Source organism: Suricata suricatta, chromosome 9 (genome assembly GCF_006229205.1).
Source record: "Suricata suricatta isolate VVHF042 chromosome 9, meerkat_22Aug2017_6uvM2_HiC, whole genome shotgun sequence".
Taxonomy (NCBI): Eukaryota; Metazoa; Chordata; class Mammalia; order Carnivora; family Herpestidae; genus Suricata; species Suricata suricatta.
Genome location: NC_043708.1, coordinates 25,346,174 through 25,369,898, shown reverse-complemented (window position 1 = coordinate 25,369,898; position 23,725 = coordinate 25,346,174). Strand labels below are relative to the sequence as shown.

General features: G+C 39.9%; 1 protein-coding gene across 1 annotated transcript in view; it reads left to right on the top strand.

Annotated features, from left to right (window-relative positions):
• TTLL5 (tubulin tyrosine ligase like 5) overlaps positions 1–23,725 on the top strand; it is a 274,511-nt gene that overhangs the window by 61,070 nt on the left and 189,716 nt on the right. Inside the window, exons 15-19 of the mRNA XM_029952174.1 lie at positions 1,533–1,594; positions 2,755–2,849; positions 14,180–14,293; positions 14,587–14,678; positions 20,867–20,929. Of these exons, the coding sequence (XP_029808034.1) occupies positions 1,533–1,594; positions 2,755–2,849; positions 14,180–14,293; positions 14,587–14,678; positions 20,867–20,929 (426 nt within the window). The remainder of the gene's footprint in view (positions 1–1,532; positions 1,595–2,754; positions 2,850–14,179; positions 14,294–14,586; positions 14,679–20,866; positions 20,930–23,725) is intronic.

Genomic DNA, 23,725 nt, shown 5'->3' with positions numbered 1-23,725 from the left:
AACACTAAACACTTTTTTTTATTTTTTGGTCATCTCTCTTGGCACAAGACTTTTTGCCTGAGTTATTAGATAGTAATGACTAGAATTTCTAAATTTGAGGGATTTGTGACACATTGGTTAAAGTCCAAATAGCAACCATGAATCCTTATTTTATTAGTCAATTTGTGATCTATGTTTACTGTTTTCTTGAGCTTCCAAGGGATGTATCTTGTGTACCTTTTTATTTCTAGTTTTCTCCCTTTCTATCTCTTTTTAAACTTTGTAGGTGTTCTGTTGAGGCTAAAGAAATACATGAGGTATTATATTTCCTTTATTACTACAGGTTTAGACAGACTCAAATCCACATATACCACAGAGGTATAGAGCTGGGTCTAGAGCCATGGGTATATATAATCTTTGGTCCTTGTATCATTCGTGTTCTGGCATCCATCCAAGAGTAGACTCAAAAAAACTTCAATCTTAAAATTTTTGTAACCTGCCTATTGTTTAGAAGAAGGAAGGAAACCTAGTTTTTAATACTGGAGAAGATTGTGCTCACATCTGCAGCAGTAGGCAGGGTTTCTATGAGCTGTCTGCTTCTCTAAACAGCTAGAGAACCGTAGAGATTTATGCCGGAGACCACCCAGTGGCTGCCTTTTTAAAGCTGAAAGATGTTGACAAAATGCCTAGTAATCAAATAAAGACAGATTGACGACTTTGCGGGGTGGGGAGCTTGGCTTAACCCCAATAGTAAGGTGCAGAACTAGATGTTACAGATGATTCAGGCGTTGGGCTACTGTTTTGTTAACACACCTCTTTGCAGATTGCCCAGCAAGGTGCATCATACAGTGTTAGAGACCTGCAGAATGCTGCATTGGTCCAGCAGCCAAAGCAATCTGGTTCACCAAGGAACACCTCAACGCCAAAGCCAGCGTGGCGGTCACCGCCACAGGGAGGCCTCCAGCTCTTAGTTCATATTGTTTCTGTTTCCATGTGGGTTCCTGCTGCATCATCTGGTGATATTTTGGTATAATGTGTGTTTTTCTGCCCTCGTTTACAAGCCTACAAGCTTAAAAAGATTGATTTAGAACAGAAAATGAAGGCTTAAAAAATAGTACAAAGATTACTAGAGTTTCTTCTCTTGCTTGTGAATGTGATTTGACTATTGCAGCAGTAAAAAATAATTTGAATGATGGGCATACTCATAAAAGAACACATTAAAAGTCTAAACCTCTAAAATCCATAGTGATAATAAAGCGATATTCTTGACATACACAATCTGAATTGCCCAAGACCATCTGGGATGGAAAGATTGCATGTCAGGGAATCATCTTTGCTGCTGGGCCAGCCTTACAGGGGATGAGTTTACCAGTGGGCTTTTATTTCTAGGATTTTTGCCCAGATTTTGTTTTCTTTTTCCATGGATTTGATGTGCTTTATGTATTGTCTCTTGTTGACATTTGGAAACTCTGCTCTATCGGGGGCCCATTGGGGGCAGCCATTCCGTTCATCTATAACATTATCGATTGCCCTTTCTTTTTCTGTTCTATTAGTGACGCACCTCTGGACCTAAAGATTAAAGCCAGTATGATTTCAGATATGTTCACTGTTGTAGGTGAGTAGTAGTATTTTCTGGAGACTCACATGAATGTTAACCAGAGCATCTGGCTTTTTTTTTTGTCAAGCCTCCTAGGTGTTCCTAACTGGCAGTTCCTAAGCCACGCTGAATGTTTTGTATCAAAAAATTGTATTTTCAGGCAAGTGTTTCTATGTTCCTGCTCCCCCTGGCTCCATCCTGTCCCGAGGCTGAACTGCAACTGGGGCCGAGACCTAATTCCTGGGGAACAGGAGTTATGGGCCAAGGGAGAGAATAAGGGAAAGGTCTGGAAAAAGTCTGTTTTTCTCCAAGCTGGGGGAGTGCAACTCACTGGAGAAGCTTTGTTACAAAGGAGGCTGGCTACGTTTCCACTAGATGCTCTCTGCTGGTGTCCACATGCCCCCTTCTGTAGTGTTTACAACTAAAGGCAGCTCAGGGAGGACGTCCCTTTTTGAGTGATAAGCTAAAACTCTGCAATGGAGATGAGCTGTCAGGTGGGTATATTTGGGGTGGTGGTTGTTTTTTAAGTGCTCTTCAAAGGTCTGAAAATATATCTGAAATGAGCTAGTACTTGCTGTACCAGCAAATGCAGTAAACCTTAGCTACTCTAGACTCTTCTGATGGGAATCTGCTGCTTTTTAGGAGGTGAAATGAGCTCACACCTAATTTCTTAAGCCTATCATAGATAATCTAAGAAGCCCACTTTGGAAAGGTGCCAGGAGACCACCTTCGGCAGGTCCAGAAGTAGATCTTGTGATAGGACAGGAATCCTCACTTGCTTCTGGATTCCCCCAGTAAAAACAACATTATTTTCGTTACCCTCTTGGAAGCTACTCTAAAATAATTTGTTTTTATAAGCAACTGTGTGTTTTTAAATGGTGGTTTTCACTTTTTCTGTGAAGCACATCAACAATCCACATCTCCTTTTCAGTCCGCTTCAGCTCCCCAACCAGGAAGGTCGATTTATCTGCATATTTTCCGTTCTTGTGCTGTCCAGTTTCAGTGGTTTGAAGTTCAAGTGGAGTGTGTGTGTGAGAGAGCCATGCCTGTTCCTCCTGAGGATGGATCTCTGTAATTATGACAGTGAAACTGATTTTGTACATCTAAAGAGAAGGTGCAGCTACACGGCGTATTTCTTAGGAAATGGCGGGTTTTAATGTTTCCCATTCCCCATTCAGGGTTTGTGTGCCAGGATCCCGCCCAGCGGGCATCAACCCGGCCAATTTATCCTACCTTTGAGTCTTCCAGGCGAAACCCTTTCCAGAAACCTCAGGTAAGCAAATTCAGCAGCAGGGAGCCCCACGGAGGCTTATTGGAAAGTGGTGGCTGATGTAAATGGATGAGCCAAAGCAGTATGGGTATGAGGCCACTTAGAGCAGGAAAATTTGGGGATCATTCCAGACAGGAGGCAGTTAAATGCAGCTGTGGCTAGTAGCATATGCTTTTAAACCAACTTATTCTCTGCTTTTTGTTTTCCTTTTCTTTAGCCTTCTTTTTCCATTATCTCCTATTTTATTTTTCTTTCTAAGAATCCTCTGCTTTTTTCATCCAATTGATAATGCTCATAAACAAGGCACAGAGAGGGAGTCTACTATTACTAGTTCCTAGTCATTACTCTGCTACATTCTTTTTGATCTTCAGGCTAGCTTTATAAAGAAGATGCTCGATTGAAATAACATCTCCGCAAGTGATTCTCTTCAAAAGGAGCCTCAGTGATCATGAGGTGTTAATTGAGGTTAAATGAGATAAATGCCTACCAAACCCTGTGCCCATCTATCTGAAAATGTCACTTGACCGGGCATCGCTCCAGGCTTGTGTCCTCTGCATTTGTGTTTCAGTTAAACTCATCCTTCTCTCTACTCATTCCATCATCGAATCCATCCTGCCTGTCTAGACCTGGCTAGTTTCCTCACTTCTGTTCTTTGCCTTTAACGTTTCTTCTTATCTGAAAGGTCTACCTTCCTCCCCTCTTCCCATCTGGATTGATTGCCTCGTCTGCTCAGAAGTTTGGAGGTTGTTTCTTCTTATTAAATCCATCCCACTCAGTCAAGACCTCTGTTTTTTTCATTTCAGTATTATTTACTTGTTCTCTATGGCATGGTGTGGCATTCATCAGTTTGTTGCTTTTAAACTGTGCGGTGCTCCCCTGCTAGATGGTAAGCTCTTTGAAGGCAGAAAGCTGCCGCTTCCCCGTCCGCTTCCCTCTTCTTTTCATCTCCCCTCCATTCGTTTCTCCTCTCCCTTTTCTTCTCCCTTCTCCTCCCACTCCTTTTCTCCATGTTTTCTTTCACTTGCTGGTCTCATTTCAAGTAGTGCTGTTTCTGTTTGCCAAGCTCGTGACTCTTACTAAACAGTAACTTCTCACTTTTCATTAGAACAAGGACTGCACACTCCAGTGCCGAGAGGGGCTGCAGGCAGACCGTGTAAATGAATGAGTGGGCCAGATGTGCAGTACCGCCGACAGGGGTGCGGCAGCGGCAGCCTGGAGTGTGTGCCCCAGCTGAAGAAGGGGCAGCTGTCTTACTTTTGTGCTCCGGCCAGTCATTGCCATGCATGAGTGCGGGCCACGTGTTGTCAGACCTTCCTACTGTCAAGAGAAATCAGAAATCTTCCTTTAAGATATTGTCCAATTAAAGAAGAAACACTTTGCAGACCAAACATAGCATGTCCTTGAGTTGGATTCAGTCTGTGGGCTGCCTGCCTGTGACCATCTGCTCTAGGATTATCCTGTGTTAGTATTAGAGTTGCGATGTGGGACAGGGTGTACTGGATTTTAAGGGGTTCTGTCCACTGGGTTTGAAGGGAAACCCAGCAACAGGGTTTTAAAGAATTGTTTTTAATGTTTATTTTTGAGAAAGAGACAGGATGCGAGCAGGGAGGGGCAGAGAGAGAGGGAGACGCAGAATCCAAAGCAGGCTCCAGGCTCTGTGCTGTCAGCGCAGAGCTCCAACTCATGAAACCCTGGGATTGTGACCTGAGCCGAAGTCGGACACTTAACCGATGGAGCCACCCAGGCGCCCCATGTAACAAGGTTCTAAATCCTAGGTGTCATTTAATTTTTATTAAGAAAAAGCAGAAGATTTTTTTCTTTAATTTTTAATAAGAAAAAGTAGAAGATAACCGAGGTGTCCTTCGCAGACCGTCTCCTGCAATATCAGTGGCAAGAGCCACATGGTCGTGTGTAAAGGATGGCGAACGTCTCTGCGCAGCCTCGCAGAGTTTCTGCCGTCTTACCCTAGGCATGGCCGTGTGTCAGGCTTGGATGAATTGACCCCTTTTCTTAGCCTGCCGCTTCGCTTTTGTTGGCCATTCTTTGCAAATCGTATTGAATCTATTGAGCGTTTGTTTTACTAACTGGTAGGTCATAGCGTGACTTCGTCCAGAAGCAGCTGCAGGACGCTTATTTAGAGGGTGCAGAAACTGCAGATGCGTTATCTATACTCTGGAACCGGTTTGTCAGGTGGACTAGTTAACTTCAGGATGTGACGGCAGGATTGTGCTCTTGATGCTGAGGGTCTGAGTCTGGAGTAGATACACAGAAGAGAAAACTGTGGGAAACACAATCAATGCTCTAGTCTAACAAGCACAAAGTGTAGAGCTCTTGTTTTTGGTTCCTGCTTGGAGATTGTCTTCTCGTTTGTGAGATCATAGACGTAGGAGTTGGAGAAGGTATGTTAGGAGAAGATGAGGCTTTATTCCATTTTTCTATCTTTTATAGCGTCCGGTGTCTGCACAGTTTCAATCCTCAAATGCCAAAAAGGTAAGTTCTGGATCATTTGGAGACTTCCTTCAGATTCTTATTTCCAGTCCCCAAATGGAAAGCCTTTTAGCTTTGCGCTTTCACAGTGCATGTTTTATGCACCTGCTTTTTGAACCTTAATTAAAGATAGAATAAGTGCAAATCAATGCACAGAGGCCTTTCCAGATATAGAATATAAGAGTAGAGGCTGCAGGGATTTATGAGTCCTCTTTTACTGATAATGATTATGTTGTGATGGAGGTGGTCGGGTTTAAATGATGAACAGAATGTTCCAGAAAGGAAATATCGTTCACAGTCTTTTCTTCAGATGTTTCATAAAATGTACTATTGTCAGTAGCTTAATACTGGAACAATTTTCACATTGGGTATTGGGCTGCCTATTTCTTATATGTGGTGATTTGTGGTTTTATTAATCTGAGAAACTCTGCCGAAAGTAGTGTCTGAGATGCTGCCTTTAAAAATAAAGACAAAATATTGTGTCTCCAACTCTTAATGGATCGTACTTGCTCTCTTACTGCCCTTGTTAGCGATATTTGAGATTAGCTGTCATTTTCTTCTACAAAGATCTTTTTTTTCTTTTAAACATCTTTTTGAAGTGATTGGGTAGCAGTGAGGGTGCCACTCCTGCTGTCTGATGTTTTGAAATGAGGACTGTAGTTATTTCAGGCATAAGTGTGCCGTTTGTGACTAGTAGTTCTTCAGCAAGAAGCTCCAGTGTACTTATTCTGGCCTTTGTCCTCTCTGATGCAGTTTCTGGACAGTTTGGGAGCCTGATCTATAGCTTCCATAAGCTACTGTCTCTGACAAAGTGCTTTCCATGGTTTATTTGAATCCAAGAAATGACAAAAAGACTTGATGGTTGTCTTGTCTAGTGTCTGCTAACTGGCTAATGTGATGCCGTAATATGAGTATTGTGTTCCGTTGGCATTATTTAAAGCTCGGTAATGTTTAGTGTTCTGTGTTTAGCAGGTTCCTAAGTGGAAGTGCTGTTCTCCATGGCAAACAAACAGAACCCTCCCCTCCCCCAAAATGAAAAGTCTCCAAAGCTGTTAACTTCAAAGAGCCTACATTCTAATACCTTTTAGGGATCTCTAACCTACTTAAGGAGAACTTTAAAAATGCTTAATTCAGGGTCGCCTGGGTGGCTCAGTCGGTTAAGCGTCCAGCTTCGGCTCAGGTCATGATCTCACGGTTTGTGGGTTTGAGCCCCGCATCGGGCTCTGTGCTGACAAGCTAGCTCAGAGCCTGGAGCCTGCTTCAGATTCTGTGTCTCCCTCTCTCTCTGACCCTCTCCTGCTCGCACTGTCTCTCTCTGTCTCTCAAAAATAAATAAAAGACGTAAAAAATTTTTTAAAAAATGCTTAATTCATAATCTTCTGATTTTGACTCCAAAGACGTGTGTTTGGTATGTTAATTCTAATCCTAATTTCCCTTCATGCTCTTGAATTCTCTTATGTCTAGCTCAGTTGCTTGAACAATTGCAGGAGCAAGCGTGGCCTCTTCCCTCAGGGTTGCGTGTTTGAATGCTGCTCACCTGACACAAGGCCTTTCTAGCTTTACTCAGCCAACCTTACACATGTTGAATTCTTTGACTCCTCGTGTTCTTCGCAGTGTTCTATTCTGCCACTGTCTTTCTATTAATGAAGCATTCTCAACTCCATGGTAGTTTTGATAAAGCCAAATTAGAAATGAACACAAGTTCCCTGCTCTGGCCTGTATGCTTTGTCAAGTTTTCTTTTTCTGTTGCTGTCAGATTGCGAAGTCAAGTTCTTCACCTGTCGTCTAACTATTCCTTTTTAATCCATCGTCTCTTTATACATTTCTCCCTTCCTTGAATGCCTGAGGTTCAAATTTTCCATTCACCAGAAGCTGCTTTTCACCGTTCCAGGGCAAATGGCATGGTTTTGTGGGAAAGATATGGACTTTAGAGTCAGATAGACCCGGGTTCAGACCAACCAGCTGTTAGACTTTGGGCAAGTTCCCTTATGTCGCTGAGCCTTACTACCCCCATCTATCAAGTGAGGATCATAATACATCCGTAGAGGTATGGTGTGAAAGTAATGATAAAACATCAGTAAAATATTTGGGATAGTTCTGGACACATAGTTTACCTTGGACACATGGTTCCCTTCACAGTTTTGAGTCCATTGATTTTCCTTTTACTCATTTGATAGGGAGTATCAGGTGCTATTTTGATATTCTTATCTGGAGCCATTCTTTTCACATTTGCTGTCATCCACAAATGCAAATTAATTACTTTATTATCTATTTATATCCATCCTCCCAGACATCAGTGAAGATTCTAAGTAATACTTAGTCAATATTTAATTCTTTGCAGTTTTCGTTGGTGTATTTTATTCATTTACCATGACACTAAACCCAGATTAGAAATGTAATTTCGAATAAAAATTGTATGAAACTTGTACAAAGTCTTTGTAAAACCCAAAGACATTAAATGTATTTGCTATATTCCCCCGTTTTTGTAATTTTGTCCAAAAAATGAACATTTTAAAGCATATTTTAAAATAAGTAAAGCAGTCTCCATACTTAATCTTCATGAGACCATTAAACTCTAAATGTTTATGGATTTTTTCTTTTAATATTTGTTCCATTATTTTACTAGGGATTCAAGTTAGACTTACCAGGTAGTAATCACCAGGAGCACACTTCTTACATTTTTGAAGATTGGCACCTCATTTGTTTTTTTCTAATCCTCTAGTACCTCCTCAGTTCTTCATGATTTTTCAGACGTAGTTGTAAGTGGTTTTGGTAAGTTTTTTGTTTTTGTTTTTGTTTTTTAAAGCCAGTTCCCTTAACAACAAGATGCATGTCTCTCAGACCTGCTGACATATTTATTCCAGATTTTCAGTTGTTGCATATCTCTTTTTGACTGTAACACAAGTCTACTTGCTTATTTACTTTTTTTTCCCCTCCCATCATTTCAAAGTATACTTCTGGTTATGAATTACGCTTAAACCTACTCTAGTAACCACTTCCCACCCAGGTTTATTCATACGTGGTCCTTTTTGTTCCTTTTATTTCATTTGGTAGTATTAATTCATTTTGCTTTTTAAACTTGATTTTATCTTTCCTAGGTGGTAAGACGTGTCCCATGTAAATCAAGCTGCTTCTAGGTCATTTGTTTCTAACACAGAATTGCAAACTTTGTAAAACTGCTTTTGGACACTTGTATTCTTTGTATGTGTTCTCTGACACACAGGTTTTATTTTTAAAGCTCCTCAGTTATGGGATCTTTAATGACACTTGGCCCCTTTTGTATTCCCGGTTTTGTTCAGCCCTTCTCATTGCTGGTGCTTGCCAGCTTACTTTAGGCCAAGAATCCTTTTTCTGATTCAACATCTGTTTTTTACTCCTTTGAGTGGAGACAGGTGGCTCCTGTCTCAATGATTTCACGTTCTCAGTCGGTTCTTCCTCCCAGTAAAGGTTAGCCATGAAATGCTTTCTTCTTTGGGCATATTTCTGAATCATAAGTTGTGCTAATGATAATTTTACATCTCTGATGCATGTTGCATGGCAGAATTCTTACCCAGGCAGGAGTTTGGCAGTTTAACATCTGAGCACCCAGCAGTTAAAATCCTATGTCATCCAGATAGAGGCATCGCTCTCTCTAAATTCAGAAGAGCTTTATCTCCTTAGCGTGCTCAGCCGATCTTCTGGAACATGTGGATTCATTTCGTCACCCAGTGAATGTAGCAGCGCTGATGTGCGCAAGGTCAGAACCACAGAACGGCTTGCATTTGGAGGGTTTTGCCCTTGTTTGGGGCAGTCCGGATGGCCTTCCAAATCAGTCTGATCCCTTTTTTTTCTCTTGTTGCTTTGATTTTAATCTCCAGGTGTGTCTTCTTGGCATTCAGAAGCATTTACGTCTGTCTTGCTTCTTTGTTATCTTTTCTTCTCCTCCTTTTTCTCTGCCTTTTCTCTCATCTGTGTCTGTAATTCAGGTCACCTTTCTCAATAGTTCGTTTCATTAACAAATACTGGCAGAATTCAGCCCGTGGTCTAGGGTTTTAATGCTCTGTTGTATCTCTGTAGACCAGTACAACAGACACTATGCTGATAAAGAAAATTCTCTGTAATCTCAAATTTATCGAAAAACTGAAATTGGCAAAATACTTCTGAATTTCTAGTCTCATGTTCCAGCAGCTTCCCCAGAGACACAGGAGACCTGGGGGATTTTAGAGAGACACTTGAGATACTTCAACTTCAGTAGCTAAACTTTTCCTGTTTCTCTCCCTCTTAGCCTTTTTAATAGTTCAGTTTGAAATAAATAGGTGAAGGGATAAAAGGAGTTTCTAGCCACAATTTTTTCCTCTTGGAGTAGCATTGACCTTTTTATATGTAGCCTAGTGATATCTGTGGCAGTAAAAGAGTAAAGCCATCAGCTTATGGGAGTTCACAGCTAGAGCGTTCATCTAACAAACACCCTTACCCCTCAACCCTTTCCCTTTTCAAACCTCCAAAGGCCCCAGCCAGGAGCACCTCCTGAATGCCTCCATGCCTCATTCAGACAGCCCACATGCATGCACAGGTAGCTGAGTTGGAACTGTGGACTGGGATAACAGAGGAGTGTTTCTGGATGTAACTGGGAGACAGCTCTTTGGAAGTGACTAGAAAGAAGATTTAGAATTTTGGAGCACTGGTGCACTGTTTCCTGGAGCAGGTTTAGATTAGTAGAGGAAGGTTGGAACATCATTATAATCTCAATCTCTGGAAGCCAGGCACATTATTCCATTTTGGAACAATTAGGTCCTAAAAAAGCAAAAAAAAAAAAAAATTTACAAAAACAATTTAAAAAATGGTAAGAAATGAGCAATAAAAACAAAACCAAGGACAAAAAGCAAAGAAATTAAAAAGTAATTGAGGTATGTGGAGAAACAGGCACCCTCTTACATTGTTGGTGGGAATGTAAACTGGTGCAGCCGCTCTGGAAAACAGTGTGGAAGTTCCTCAAAAAAACATCAGTAGAACTCCCCTATGACTCAGCAATAGCACTGCTAGGGATTTACAAAAGGGATACAGAAGTGCTGATGCATAGGAGCACATTCACCCCAATGTTCATAGCAGCAATGTCAACAATAGCCAAAACATGGGGAGAGCCTAAATGTCCATCAACTGATGAATGGATCCAGAAGATGTGGTTTATCTGTACAATGGAGTACTACATGGCAATGAGAAGGGATGAAATCTGGCCATTTGTAGCAACATGAATGGAACTCGAGGGTATTGTGCTAAGTGAAATAAGTCAGGCAGAGAAAAACAGATACCATATGTTTTCATTCCTATAGATAACAGAAGAAACTTAACAGAGGACCATAGAGGAAGGGAAGGGGGAGCAAATAGTGAGAGAGAGGGAGGCAAACTGTAAGAGACTCAAATATTGAGAACAAACTGAAGATTGATGGAGGGTGGGGGAGAGGGGAAAATGGGTGATGGCCATGGAGGAGGGCACTTGTTGGGATAAGCATTGGATGTTATATGGAATCCAACTTGACAATAAACTATAATTAAAAAATTTATAAAGTAAAAAAAGTAAAAATAAAAAATAATTAAGAATGCTGATTAGATGTTATTCAGTAGTGATTTGATCCATGTTCTTATAAATACAACCATGCATTTTCTTTTTAATGTTCATTGGAGCACTTGGGTGATTCAGTCAATTGAATGTCTGAGTTCAGCTCAGGTCATGGTCTAGCAGTTTGTGAGTTTGAGTCCCATATCGGGCTCACTGCTCTCAATGCAGAGCCCACTCTTATCCTCTGTTCCCCTCTCTCTGTCCCTCCCCCACTTGCTTGGGCACATGCTCATGCATGTGCCTCTCTGTCTCTCAATATTTATTTACTTATTTTGAGAGCGCACATGCACATGTGTGTGCATGGAAGAGGCAGAGAGAGAGGGAGAGAGAGAATCCCAAGCAGGCTCTGTGCTGTCAGTTCAGAGCCCAGTGCAAGGCTCAGTCTCACAAACGGTGAGATCATGACCTGAGCCAAAATCAAGAGTCAGACATTTAACCAACTGAGCCACCTAGGTGCCCCTACAACCATGTATTTCTTAAAACTATTCTAACAGCTAATAAGTATTTCTTAAAATATTTTTATTATTAATCTTTAGTACAGATTTCAATTTATCAACATTTTAAAATAAAGTTTTTCTATTCTAAAATGCTTAATCTTTTTCTTTTTTTTTTTCACTGTATCATTTTTAAAAATCTTTATTTATGTTTGAGAGAGAGTGATAATGAGTACATGAGCTGGGGAGGGGCAGAAAGAGGGAGACAGAGGATCCAAAAGCAGGCTCTGCACTGACAGCAGAGAGTCTGATGTGGGGCTTGAACTCATGATTCTGGAGATCATGACCTGAGCTGATGTTAGATGCTTACCTGACTGAGCCACCCAGGTGCCCCTTGTTATATCATTTAAATGAGTGCTTCCTTCATGCTCTCTCTTACAGTACTTTTAGAGGACTTTAAGGTACTCTTAAGTAGTGTGAGTGATAAGGCAACTTGACCTCGGGTAAGGCACTTGACTGCCCGTGGCTTTCTGATCAGAGCCATGTCATCACATGTGGAATAAAGTATTTTTAGCCAACGATAAGTAGTGTGTGAAACCAGAAAAGTCCTTAAAGCATCCAGTTAAATTTTGGCTTTACTACATTGTGTACTAAGCAAGCATTCATACTTTAAAATTGTTCTGAAAAGATTAACTTACTTCTATGATTACCTTCCTGAATCTTTAACTTTCCTGGTGACTCCCCTCTCATGCCAACATATACTGTTTAATGTAGTCCCAGAGACTGCAAGGGAATTAAAAATTTCCCCAAAATCCTCTGCAGAATTTTGTTCTAACCATGATTAATCTGTGTGTCAGGACAGTCACTCATTTATTTCTTTGTTCAACAAATATTTATTGATCTCCTACGCCAGGCCATGTACTGTTCTGGGTACTGAAGCTGCCACAGGCAAAGCTGTTTAGGTGAAAGTCCCTGCCTTCACGTATTGCTTGTATCTGCTGGTTTCATGGTTTTTCTTCATAAAGGTGTTTCATTGTGGAGTTACCTATTAGGAAGTCTATCTTTTATAACTCCCGTGCTAGTTTTAAGGATTAGTATGTATTGGTCTCCCTCATGTGAAAGGTGAAAGTATGCATGATGTGTACAGACAGGTGTATACCATTAGTCTGATGAGGAGGCCATAACCAAGTATCATGGACTTGGTGATTTAACCCCCAGAAATCTATGTCTCACAGTTCTGGAGGCTGAGAAGTCCAAGACCAAAGAGCCAGCAAGGCAGGTTTCATCCTGAGGCCTCTCCTCTCGGCTTGGAGCTGAGTGCCATCCCACTCTGCTCACACGACCTCTGTTTACATGCTCGGCAGACAGAGTACAAGCTATACTTTGATGCCTGTTCTTTTAAGGGCATTAGTCTCATTAGGCCAGGGTCTCACCCTCCCAACCTCATGGGATCTTTATTACCTCCCAGAAGCCCTGTTTCCAAATACTATCGCTTTGGGGTTTAGGGCTTTAACAAATGAATTTGTAGGGGAACCAAACCTTTAGTCTGTAACAGTGAGTATTGCTGAGAAGGTCAAAAGTTAGTTACCAAAAGCCTTTCCGTAGGTGGTCTACTCGAGGAGAAAACTCCGTTCTTGACAATAGGACTGCTGCTTTCTGGCCAGAGTCACTTCTAGGAACCTAGAAAGACAATTCACACCCACATTTCTTTCTTTAAAAAATTTTTTTAAAGTTTATTCGTTTTTCAGAGACAGAGGCAAAGCATGAAGGGGAGGGAGGGGCAGAGAGAGACAGGGAGACACAGAATCTGAAGGAGGCTCCAAGCTCTGAGCTGTCAGCACAGCGCCCGACGCGGCGCTCAAAACCACGAACCACGAGATCCTGACTTGAGCTGAAGTCCCACGCTTAACCGACTGAGCCACCCAGGCGCCCCACACCCACATTTCTTGAATTATTTCTTAATCTCCCCACTTGGCAGATGTATTCATTTTATCAGTCACTTTATCTGTTTCAATAATAGTGTGTTCACAGGCTTTGTACCATCTGACTTCCTTTGTTACCTTGATATTTTTCTGCTCACCTAACATCGAAATTACTTAAAACTTGAATTCTCAGATGACCTTTGTGATCATCCTTCAGAAGGCTCTGAGGAGTATGGCCCGTTTGGCTTCCTCCTTACAGTGCCCAAGGCAATCATCCTTGTTCAAGGTCTCCTGAAGTCCAGCAGTCACAGTGTGTCTTTTGGTCATGGCTCTTTTCTGTTTCACTGGTGACTGACATCTTAGTATTCCCCACCCTTCGGCTCCAGGTTCTAAAACATCCCATGGCCCCACTTTCACCTGTGACATAATAAATTGTTCCTTGGTTTTCTGTCTTCCTTCTCACTTCTCCTAACTCTCCTTGTCCACAACTGAAAACAATATTATTATTAACAAAATAAATGCACATTCAGTCTCACATGGTGGTTATTTTCATATCTTTTCCCATATCTTTGAAAATATTGGATGAACTCTCAGACCAAGAGTAGGAGTAAGAACTGGATTAGAAGATCACATGGACATCTCTTTTGTTTTTCTGCTTGTTTTCCTCTCAACCCAATAGCATTTTCCTTCTATTCTGTTTTCTCTTCTTGCCTTTGAGTCTGCTGGCTTTCATTTATTTCCCAGGCCTTCAGGCTAAGAGAGTAATTATAGAAAACGGGCTTTGGAGTTGAGCTTATCCATAGTAGGAGAGACAGTGATTCAGAGAGGGACTGAATAGAGGGAAATGAAGAAAGGTGATGAAAACATTTTGTTTCTGTTTGTCCTTCTCCGTAGCGTTCCCGTCCACTCTCTGCCAGTGATGCGGAAATGAAAAACCTTGTGGGCTCAGCCCGAGAGAAGGTGCCGGGGAAGTTAGGTGGTTCTGTGCTTGGTCTGTCCATGGAGGAGGTAAAGATAACTCCACCTCAGGCCTTTGTGGGTTAACACAGGGTTCAGTAAACATTAGTGAGCGACTAATAATGTTTCTGACCAATTCATATCTTACATTAGAAAGTGAAAGATTCAAGATGGGAGAAACTTATTCTCAGAAAACTTGTTCTCAGAAAATTCCATTTATATGGAATAATTTCTTCCTTCATGCTTCTTTCATATTTGTGGGTCATAACCCTCTTTCTTTTCCCTATAAGCTTATGGATTATGGTTTCCCAAATAGGCTCTCATTTTATTTTCTCTTTATGTAGATCAAAGTTTTACGGAGAGTGAAGGAAGAAAATGACCGGAGAGGTGGATTTATTCGCATATTCCCTACATCAGAGACATGGGAAATATATGGGTGAGGTGACTACCTTTTATTTTTTTTATATCTGTGCTTTGGGTCCACAGAATTGGATTAATTGTGACACAGTGTTTTCATTGCTTTTCAGGTGTATCTTTCTTATTTTGCACATTTATTTATAGTAGAACTCTAAGAACTAGAGCATTAACATCAATCTACCTGTGCATTATTCCTCCCTTTGAGAAAAAGTCCCCGACCTCCTTCCTAATAGCCCCCTAACCCAGGATTACATACTTTAAAACATTTTTTATGGTCATAATTACCTTGATTTGAAGAAAAATTGTTTTATCATCTATATTGTGCCTAAACAGTACATTGTTTATTTTTAATCATCATTGAGATCTAGTTTACATGCATTAAAATGCATCCATTTTAAGTGTACGGTTTGATAATACGTTTTGACAAATATTAACCCCACTTCAGCCACCAGCATCACTGCAATCAAGACATAGACTGTTTGTGTAACCTTCAGAAGTCCCTTCATGCCCCTTTGCAGTTGTTTGCCCTCATTACCCTGAGCCATAGACATCTACCCATATGCTTTATGTCATTACATTTTTCTATAATCTTCTATAAATAGAATCATACAATATGTACTCTGGTGTCTGGAATCTTTGACATAATGTTTTTCAGAATTATCCATGTTTGGGGCGCCTGGGTGGCTCAGTTGATTGGGTATCTGCCCTCGTCTCAGGTCATGATCTCATGGTTGGTGGGTTTGAGCCCTACGTCGTGCTCTGTGCTGACAGCTAGTTCAGACCCTGGAGCCTGCTTCAGATTCTGTGTCTCCCTCTCTCTCTGACCCTGCCCAGCTCACGCTGTCTCTCTCTGTCTCTCAAAAATAAATAAAACACATTAAAATAAAAATCATGAGATCATGACCTGAGACCAAGTTGGACGCGTAACCGAATGAGCCACCCAGGTGCCCCAAGAGTGGCTTTAAAGAATAGAAATTTTAAATTTCAATAAAGTCCAAGTGACCACATTTTTAGAAGATTTATACATTTTGTGTTTCCTATCTAAGAAATCTTTGCCAACCCCAATTTCACAAAGCTTTTTCTCTTATGTTTTCTTCTAGAAGCTTTACAGTTTTAGCGTTTATATTTAGGTCTATGATATGTATTGATTTAATTTTTGTGTATGGTGTGGGGTAAGGGTTGATGTTCATTTCTTTTCATATGATCTACATTTGTTCCAGTACCATTTGTTGAAAGTGCCCCATTGAATTCCACTGGCATCTTTTTTGAAAATTAATCCAAATACATGTGTGGGTCTATTTCTGGACTCTATTCAGTTTCACTGATTAATTTCTTGATTACTGTAGCTTTATACTAAGTCTTAAAATTAGATAGTGTGAGTCTTCCAACTTTATTGTTGTTCTTTTTTAAGTATTTTGACTATTTTGTGTCATCTGTATTTCCCAAGACATTTTAAAATTTCTTTGTTAGTTTCTATACAAAAGCCTGCTGGCTTTTGTTTGGCATTGCATTGAGCATATAAAGTGTGGGAGAGTGGACATTTTAACAATATTGAATTTTCCAATCCATGAACATGGTATATCTCTGCATTTATTTAGTTGTTGTTCTCCCCCTCCCCTCCCCTCCCCCACCCCTCCCCTCCCCCTCGCCCCCATCTATCATTGGTTTAATTCCTTTTTATTGTTGAGTAGTATTATAGGCATATGCCAGAATTTGTATATCCTTTCATCTGTTGGTGGACATTTTCGTTTCCAGGCTTTGTTATTACAAATATACAGGTGTTTTTATTTCTTTAAGGTAAATTCTACCTATGGAATGACTGGATCATGTTGTATATGTTTAACTTTTTAAGAAACTGCCATACAGTTTTCTAAAGTGGTTGTACCATTTTACATTCCCATAATAAGTGTATGAAAGTTCCAGTTCCTCCACATTCACACCAGCAATTGTATGGCCAATCAAATTTTATCTCCTTAGGAGGTGTGTGGTGAGTGCTATCTCATTGTGGTTTTATTTGCATTTCCTTAATGATTGCCCTTTTTTTTTTTTAGATTTTTTTTTTTATGTTTCTTTTATTTATTTTTGAGAGACAGAGACAGCTGGAGCAGGGGAGGGTCAGAGAGAGAGGGAGATACAGAATCCGAAGCAGGCTCCAGGTTCTGAGCTGTCAGCACAGAGCCCGACGCGGGGCTCAAACCCACGAACCGTGAGATCATGACCTGAGTCGAAGCCAGACCCTTAACCGACTGAGCCACCCAGGTGCCCCAATGATTGCCCATTTTTAAATGAGGTTATTTATTTTCTTATAATTGAGCTGTGAGAGTTCTTCATACATTCTGGATGTAAGTCATTTTTTTCCTGGCACTTTAAAAATGTTCGTTCCATTGGGCACATGGGTGGCTCTCTTGGTTAAGCGTCTGAATTCCGCTTAGGTTATGATCTCGCGGGATCTCGGGATTCATGAATTCGAGCCTCACATTAGATTCTCTGTTGTCAGCACAGAGCCCGCTTTGAATCCTCTGACCTCCTCTCTTTGCCCTCCCACCGCTTGCTCACCCTCTTTTGCAAAAATAAACAAAATGTTAAAAATAATACTTTTTAAAATGCTGTTCCATTATCTTTCGCTTGCATTTTCCTGATAAGAAGCATGCAGTAATTCTTATTTTTGTTTTTCTGTGCATAATGTGTCTTTTTTTTCCCTCAGCCTGCATTTGAGATTGTTTCTTTATGATTGATTTTTAGCAGTTTGATTATGATATATGCCTTGGTGTCATTTTCTTCATGTTTCTTCTGCTTGGGGTTTGTTGAACTTCTTAGTCTGTGGCCGTATCGTTTTCATCGAAAATGAAAAGCTTTTGGCTATTATTTCTCCAGATTTTTTTTTTCTATTTCCTTCCCCTCTTTTCTCCTTTTGGAACCCTGGTTACATGTTAAAATTGGCTGATATTATACTACAAGTCTGGCTCTTTTCATTTTTTTTAGACTTTTTCTTTATTTTGAATGGGTTTTTTATTTCTCTTTCTAAATTCATTCATCTTTTTGTCTGCAAGTGTCACATCTTTTATTCGTTCCATCCAGTGAAGTGTTCATTTGAAATACTTTATGTTTCATCTTTAGAACTTTTTGGTTTTTTCCCATTACTTTCATGACTTTTTTTAGATCCTTGTGCATATATTATAATATGTATAGTAGCTATTTTTAAATTCTTATCTTTTTACTCTATCACTTCTGAGTTTATTTCTACTGACTGATTTTTCTCTTGTGGGTTACGTTTTTCCTTTTTCTTCACATATACAGTCAATTTTAAAAATTGAATGCTGGACGTTATAAATGTGTAGTTGAGTGGGTTGGTTTTATTGTCTTCTTTAAATGCTTTTGAAAGTTGTTGGTTTTTGGTTTTTGTTTGTTTTTTGTTTTGTTTTGTTTTGGTCCAACAGTTAAGCTACTTGTAGATCAGCTTAATCTTTTTCAGACTCATTTAAAAACATTTTTTAAAAAATTACAGTTTAATATACAGTGTTATATTAATATCAGGTGTGTGATGTAGTGATTCAACATGACTTAGATCATTTAAAAACATTTTTATAGTTGGTTTAGGATAGCTTTTGTTTAGGTCTAGGAAAGTTTTACTATTAAAGCCTCTTTGCAGTTGTCTGTTAAATGAGCCCTATATTCAATGAGATTTCGCCATTCTGGGAATCAGTCAATTTATAGCCCTGGGTGAATTCTGGAAAGTATTCAGCTTATACTTTCTTTTTAATGTTCTTTACATTGGCCCTTCCTCTTTGCCCAGCCGTGTGGACTTTCACCCTATGTCTGAGCAGATTTGTATTTACTTAAAGACTCAAAAATCCCTTGTGATGATTATTCTCTGATTACAGTAAGGCTCAGAATCTTTGTGCTTATTTATAGGTAACACATTATTTTTCCTTTGGTGACTGGCTTTTGATCTAGTTGGGTTATTAGTGGTTCTAAGTATAGAGCTAGAACTTAGAGGAATAAACGAAAGTACCCATTTTGTGTTTGTTTTGTTTTGTCTTGAAAACCCAGCTGTTCATAGATAAATCTTCCTTTCATCTTACAAAATATTCTATCAATGTAATTATTCCTTACAGAGACCTAGGAATGCAACAGAAAGATACTGCTTTTGCTTTCTTTTGATAGGTTTTTGAAGAATTTAAATGTTTGCAGTTCCTAGAAAACATATCTTTTAATTAATGAAAGTGGAAATCTACACCCTTGAGTATTTTAAGAGACAGGACCTTAATTTAAGTGCTTTGGGGAAAATTTGAAGGAATCAATTACAGCTAATATGGGGGTCTCTTATGAGTCCAGTAATGATACCTTTCTACTGGTTTTGTTCCGAAACAAAGGAGAGAGAAGACAAAGATTAAGGAGAGAAGGAGGCCAAAATATCTCCATTTTTAACTGATAAAGCCTAGGTTGGGAGACTTGATTATGTCTGTCTGCAAGCAAGCACACTTTTTGTTGAACTTCTAATTTGGACAGATTTACATGCCCATTTCTGGGCAAAGTTAGACTGGGCTGTGTGTGGGGAGCACCTGACCCCACAGGACCAGCAAAGTAATATACCTCCTATTGGGAGATTGTCCCTCAAGAGAAAAAAGGGAGCTTCTCAATGAAGCATTTCTGTTTATTCTTTCTAAATTACCAATCTGGTAAGTCACTTTACCTTCCTAAGGCCTTTGAGAGAAGAAGCCCAGCAAGGCCAAAAAAATTAAACAAATTGAGCTGCCTTCATATAGAGTGGGGAAGATGTCACAAATATGCCTTCTTATTAATGTATATGTGCATATTAATAAAAATATATATGTAGGGTTTCAGCCAAGTGTCTAGCACTGTGTTTGGTGCTTTGGAGTATAAAACCAATATTAGATGGAACCTCTGGCCTTTGAGAGTTAACAGTGTGATAATGGAGAAATTACTTATACATATAATAAAAATAGCTCATTTGTATAGTTCATCATAATTATAATGTACTTCACATACTTCATTGTTGTCCCCATTTTAATGATAAGGAAAGTAAGGCTTAGTAAAGTGATGTGACTGGTCCATGATCACACAGGGGGACCTGATGCAAGTATTCTGAATCCAGATCTTACTTTTTTCCTGCTACATCATGCTACTTTCTGAGAAGAACAATTTTCCTGTACGAGACAGCGTGTGGCAGGTCTGTTGAGCATACAGTAAAGAGCAAGGTAGTTCAGACAAGGGCGCTTTTATAGACTTGCAGCAGTCATTATCAGGGAAGGCTTCCTGCAGCAGGGAAGACTTGAGCTGCTTCCTGAAGAGTATTATGGATAAGTGGATGGAGGGTAAAGAGGTATCCAGAGTAAGGCAAAAGGATCAATGGGAGGTGTGGTGTGAGAGGTTTGTAAGGCGCCTTGCCTGGCTATATGGCAGGATCAGTGTTGAGGAACTGTCTGCAGAAAGCCTGAAGGAATTAGTGGTACAGATGATCCAACTTTTGAAAGCTTGGAAGAGAGTGCAGGCCTCCTGCAGTGGGCATCAAGGAGCCATTGAAAGCTCTTGAGAAATAAACATGGTTGAAAGCATCTTCTGCCTACGTTTTCATGCCCTCTATGCATCTCCCATTCCCGGCTTCTTTTGACCTTTCTCTTAGTTATATATGAATTTTTGTGGTGGTTTTGTTTCGCTTTTAAGCATTCTTTTTTTTTAATTAAAAAAAAAAAGAATTGGATTTTAGAGAAAGAGTGCACATGTGCTCTTGAGCTGGGGCCAGAGGGTGGGCAGAGGGATGGAGAGAGAATCTCAAGTAGGATCCATCTCATGACCCTGCGACCATGACCTGAGCCAAAATCAAGAGTTGGACACTCAACCAACTGAGCCGCAGGTGCCCCCAGTGGTTTTGTTTTTACCTTACGGTTTGATTTTCTGATTTGAGCATATCACTTTTTATTAATCAAAGAAATCCTGCCATTTCTTTCTTTTTACATTCTAAATTAAGTCCTCCATTTATTCTTTTCATTTTATTTTATCTGCTGCAACTCTACCATTTTATAATTTTAATTTGGGCAACTTTTGCTTCCTTTGTCATTTTAGAGAACAGTACGTTACTTTAGAAACAGTGTATAAATGACCTGTCACTTCTGCGCTTGATTCATTATTTCCACCTTTCCTCCCTTCATCCAAACTTAAGAAATAGTTTTTTCCTTTGTCTTTCAGGTCCTACCTCGAACACAAGACGTCCATGAACTATATGCTGGCAACACGTCTCTTCCAGGACAGGTAGAGATTTGCTAATCTTGTAAATTTGCTAATCTTATACAATCACTAGGTCATGTGATGAGAAAGCACATACAAAAGAAGGAAAGAGGCTTTACAAAAGTCTTTTGTAAAATCTCTGTTAGGAAAGGCCTTGCAGAAAACACAACATAATACCTTCTTGTTCCAGAATTCACGAACTCTCAGGCACTTTGTACTGGTTCCAGAAGCCACAAATTAAACCCTAACGATCTTTAAACAATCTTAACAGATACCCTAGACTTTATTCTTCGTAGAGGAAGGCCCTTATTCAGTCCCTTTTTACCTCAGACACAATTTTAACAAGACACGATCATCTGTTTTTCTAGACTAGAAGAGATTAGAATAATCAGATTAGGAAAGGTCGAGAGGGCCAGTAATTCACAAAATAAATACACTAAGAGTTGTAAAAAATGACAACTGATAACCTCCATAGAAGGGGAAATAGGGTGAAATGATGGAAAGCAGACGTCGGAATTCAAATAGCACAGCGGTCAGGGACTACTTAGTCCTACATACTTTTGTTGGCCCTAAGACATAATTGTATTGCAGTATAGTTCAGTAACTGACTATCAAAGTAAGGAACCTTAGTTATTTAGAGAAATCTATATTATTTTCAAGGTATGTGTGCTTTTTTGCAGAATTCTTAAAATAGATACCCAGATTTTAACCATTTCCTACAATTTCATGATCTGTTATCAGGAAATAAATGTGATTTGCCGTTTCTCTCTGTAAATTTGTAGTCATTACCGCTGATGACGTAATTATACTGTATAGCTTCTAATGAAAGAGAGCTTAAGATTTACTTAGAAGACGCAGAATCTCAGTTTTCTATATATAACCTGGTTTTTTCTTTCCTCCCTCACCACCCTGGAAGCTTTTACAAGACTCCTTTATCTTTAGAGTTCAGAGATTTTACCAAGCTATGTTCTGGTGTGTTACTTTTCATTATTTAGGTTTTGCAGTTGGTGAGTTGCTTCAGACCGAAGATTTAAAAATGTCTTCTAACTGTGGAAAACATGCCCCTCCGCCTCTCCTCTCTCTCTTTGGGGGACTTCTGTTAGATGAATTTTGGATCTTTTCGTATATGTTCCATGTTTTTTTTGTTTTTTGTTTTTTTTTTTACTTTTTATCAATGTTTTGATCTCATTGTTAAATTCTGGGAGTCTTCTTGAACTTTCTCTTCTAAAATTTTAAATTGATCTGCAGCCTTATCTATTTAATTCTTCTTATCTATCTGGTAGTGATTGGGTAAGATTAGAAAGTGGGGTATTAGTTGGGAGAGGAATGGGGCTGGGGGAGATTTTCAGAAAAGACTCCCAATTTTACTTGTAGTATTTTGTGTCTGTTAGTAGTGAAAGTTTGAATGAAAAGTAACAAAATACTAGTAATTCTAGATGATGGAATCTAAGAGGAGAAGGCGGTCCAGTGTACCTTTTTGATTTCGGCAAGTACAATTTTAATATCCAGGAACTAGTTTTGATTTCTGACTCGTTTTTCAAGTTCATGGATGTAATATTAAAATGCTTTTGGTACCAATTCTAATGTGGCCGGCAGATTCCCCCACAGCACCAAGAAGTTGCACCTTGTTGGCATCTGAGAATTCAATGCAATTCTGACACTGTCTGCCTGGAGCTTAACATCAGATTTCACAATTTAAGGGTTCAGTCCTACAAGACTGTCATTCCCCACCTCCTCCGCCTTTGCCCTACTTTGGACGCCAGTCTCAAGGCCAGGCTGTACCCTTTGCTTCTGACTGACTGGCTACATATTGGAGGTTCCAGCGTCCCCCTCCTTGGACTTTAATTCAGACACCAGTCGCAAGTCCAAGTTGTTACTTGTACTTCTGACTGACTGGCTATAAATCAGAGGTGTCTACAATTCTCTGCTTCTTTGGGTTTGATTAATTTGCTAGAGGAGCTCACAAGACTCCCAAGGAACAGTTCGCTTACTAGATCATTGGTTTATTTTAAAGGACTATAACTCAGGAATAGCTAGATGGAAGAGGTGCGCAAGGCAGAGCATAGGGAGAGGGTGCAGAACATCCATGCCCTCCCTCCCCACATCCCCAGGTGTTCACCAGCCTCGAAGCTCTCCTTTTGAGTTTTGAGGGAGGTGTCATTACAAAGGCACAATTGATTAAATCATTGGTTGTTGATGATTGAAATCCCTCTGCTGGCCCTGTCCCCTCCATGGAGGTCAGCGGGGTGGGGCTGAAAGTTCCAACTCTTTGATCACATGGTTAGTTCTTCTGGTGACCAGCCCCCATCCTGACAGAGATCTAGGACATTCCCAAAGTCACCTCATTGGCATAACCAAAGACACCTTTACCGTGCTCATCACTTAAGAAGTTCTAGGGGTTTTAGGAGCTCTGTGCTGGAAATGGGGATGAAGACCAAGTGTATATTTCTTACAATGAATCACAATATCACAGATATTTTTTTCCCATCTCTTTGACTGTTTTACTTAGTTTGTTGAAAGTTCCTTTCTGTTTTTTGCATTATATTTACTTCTTCTAGATTCGTTCTGTTCATTCATCTCATTCTTTCTGGTTTGTGTTATTATATTTCCTCATTTGTTTGGTGATCTTTGTTTTTTCCAGTTGTTTTGATAAGTAAAGGACCATTTGCTGAGAATAGGTAGTTTGTGTGACTTCCTCACAGATTGTATCTGTGTGAACTGACATAGACTCTATGCTTGGAGCTCAATCTTCGCAACCTTGGGGGTCCCCTGAAGGAGAAGGAAAGTGGAGCAGGCAATCTGAAAACCTCCAGCCAAATT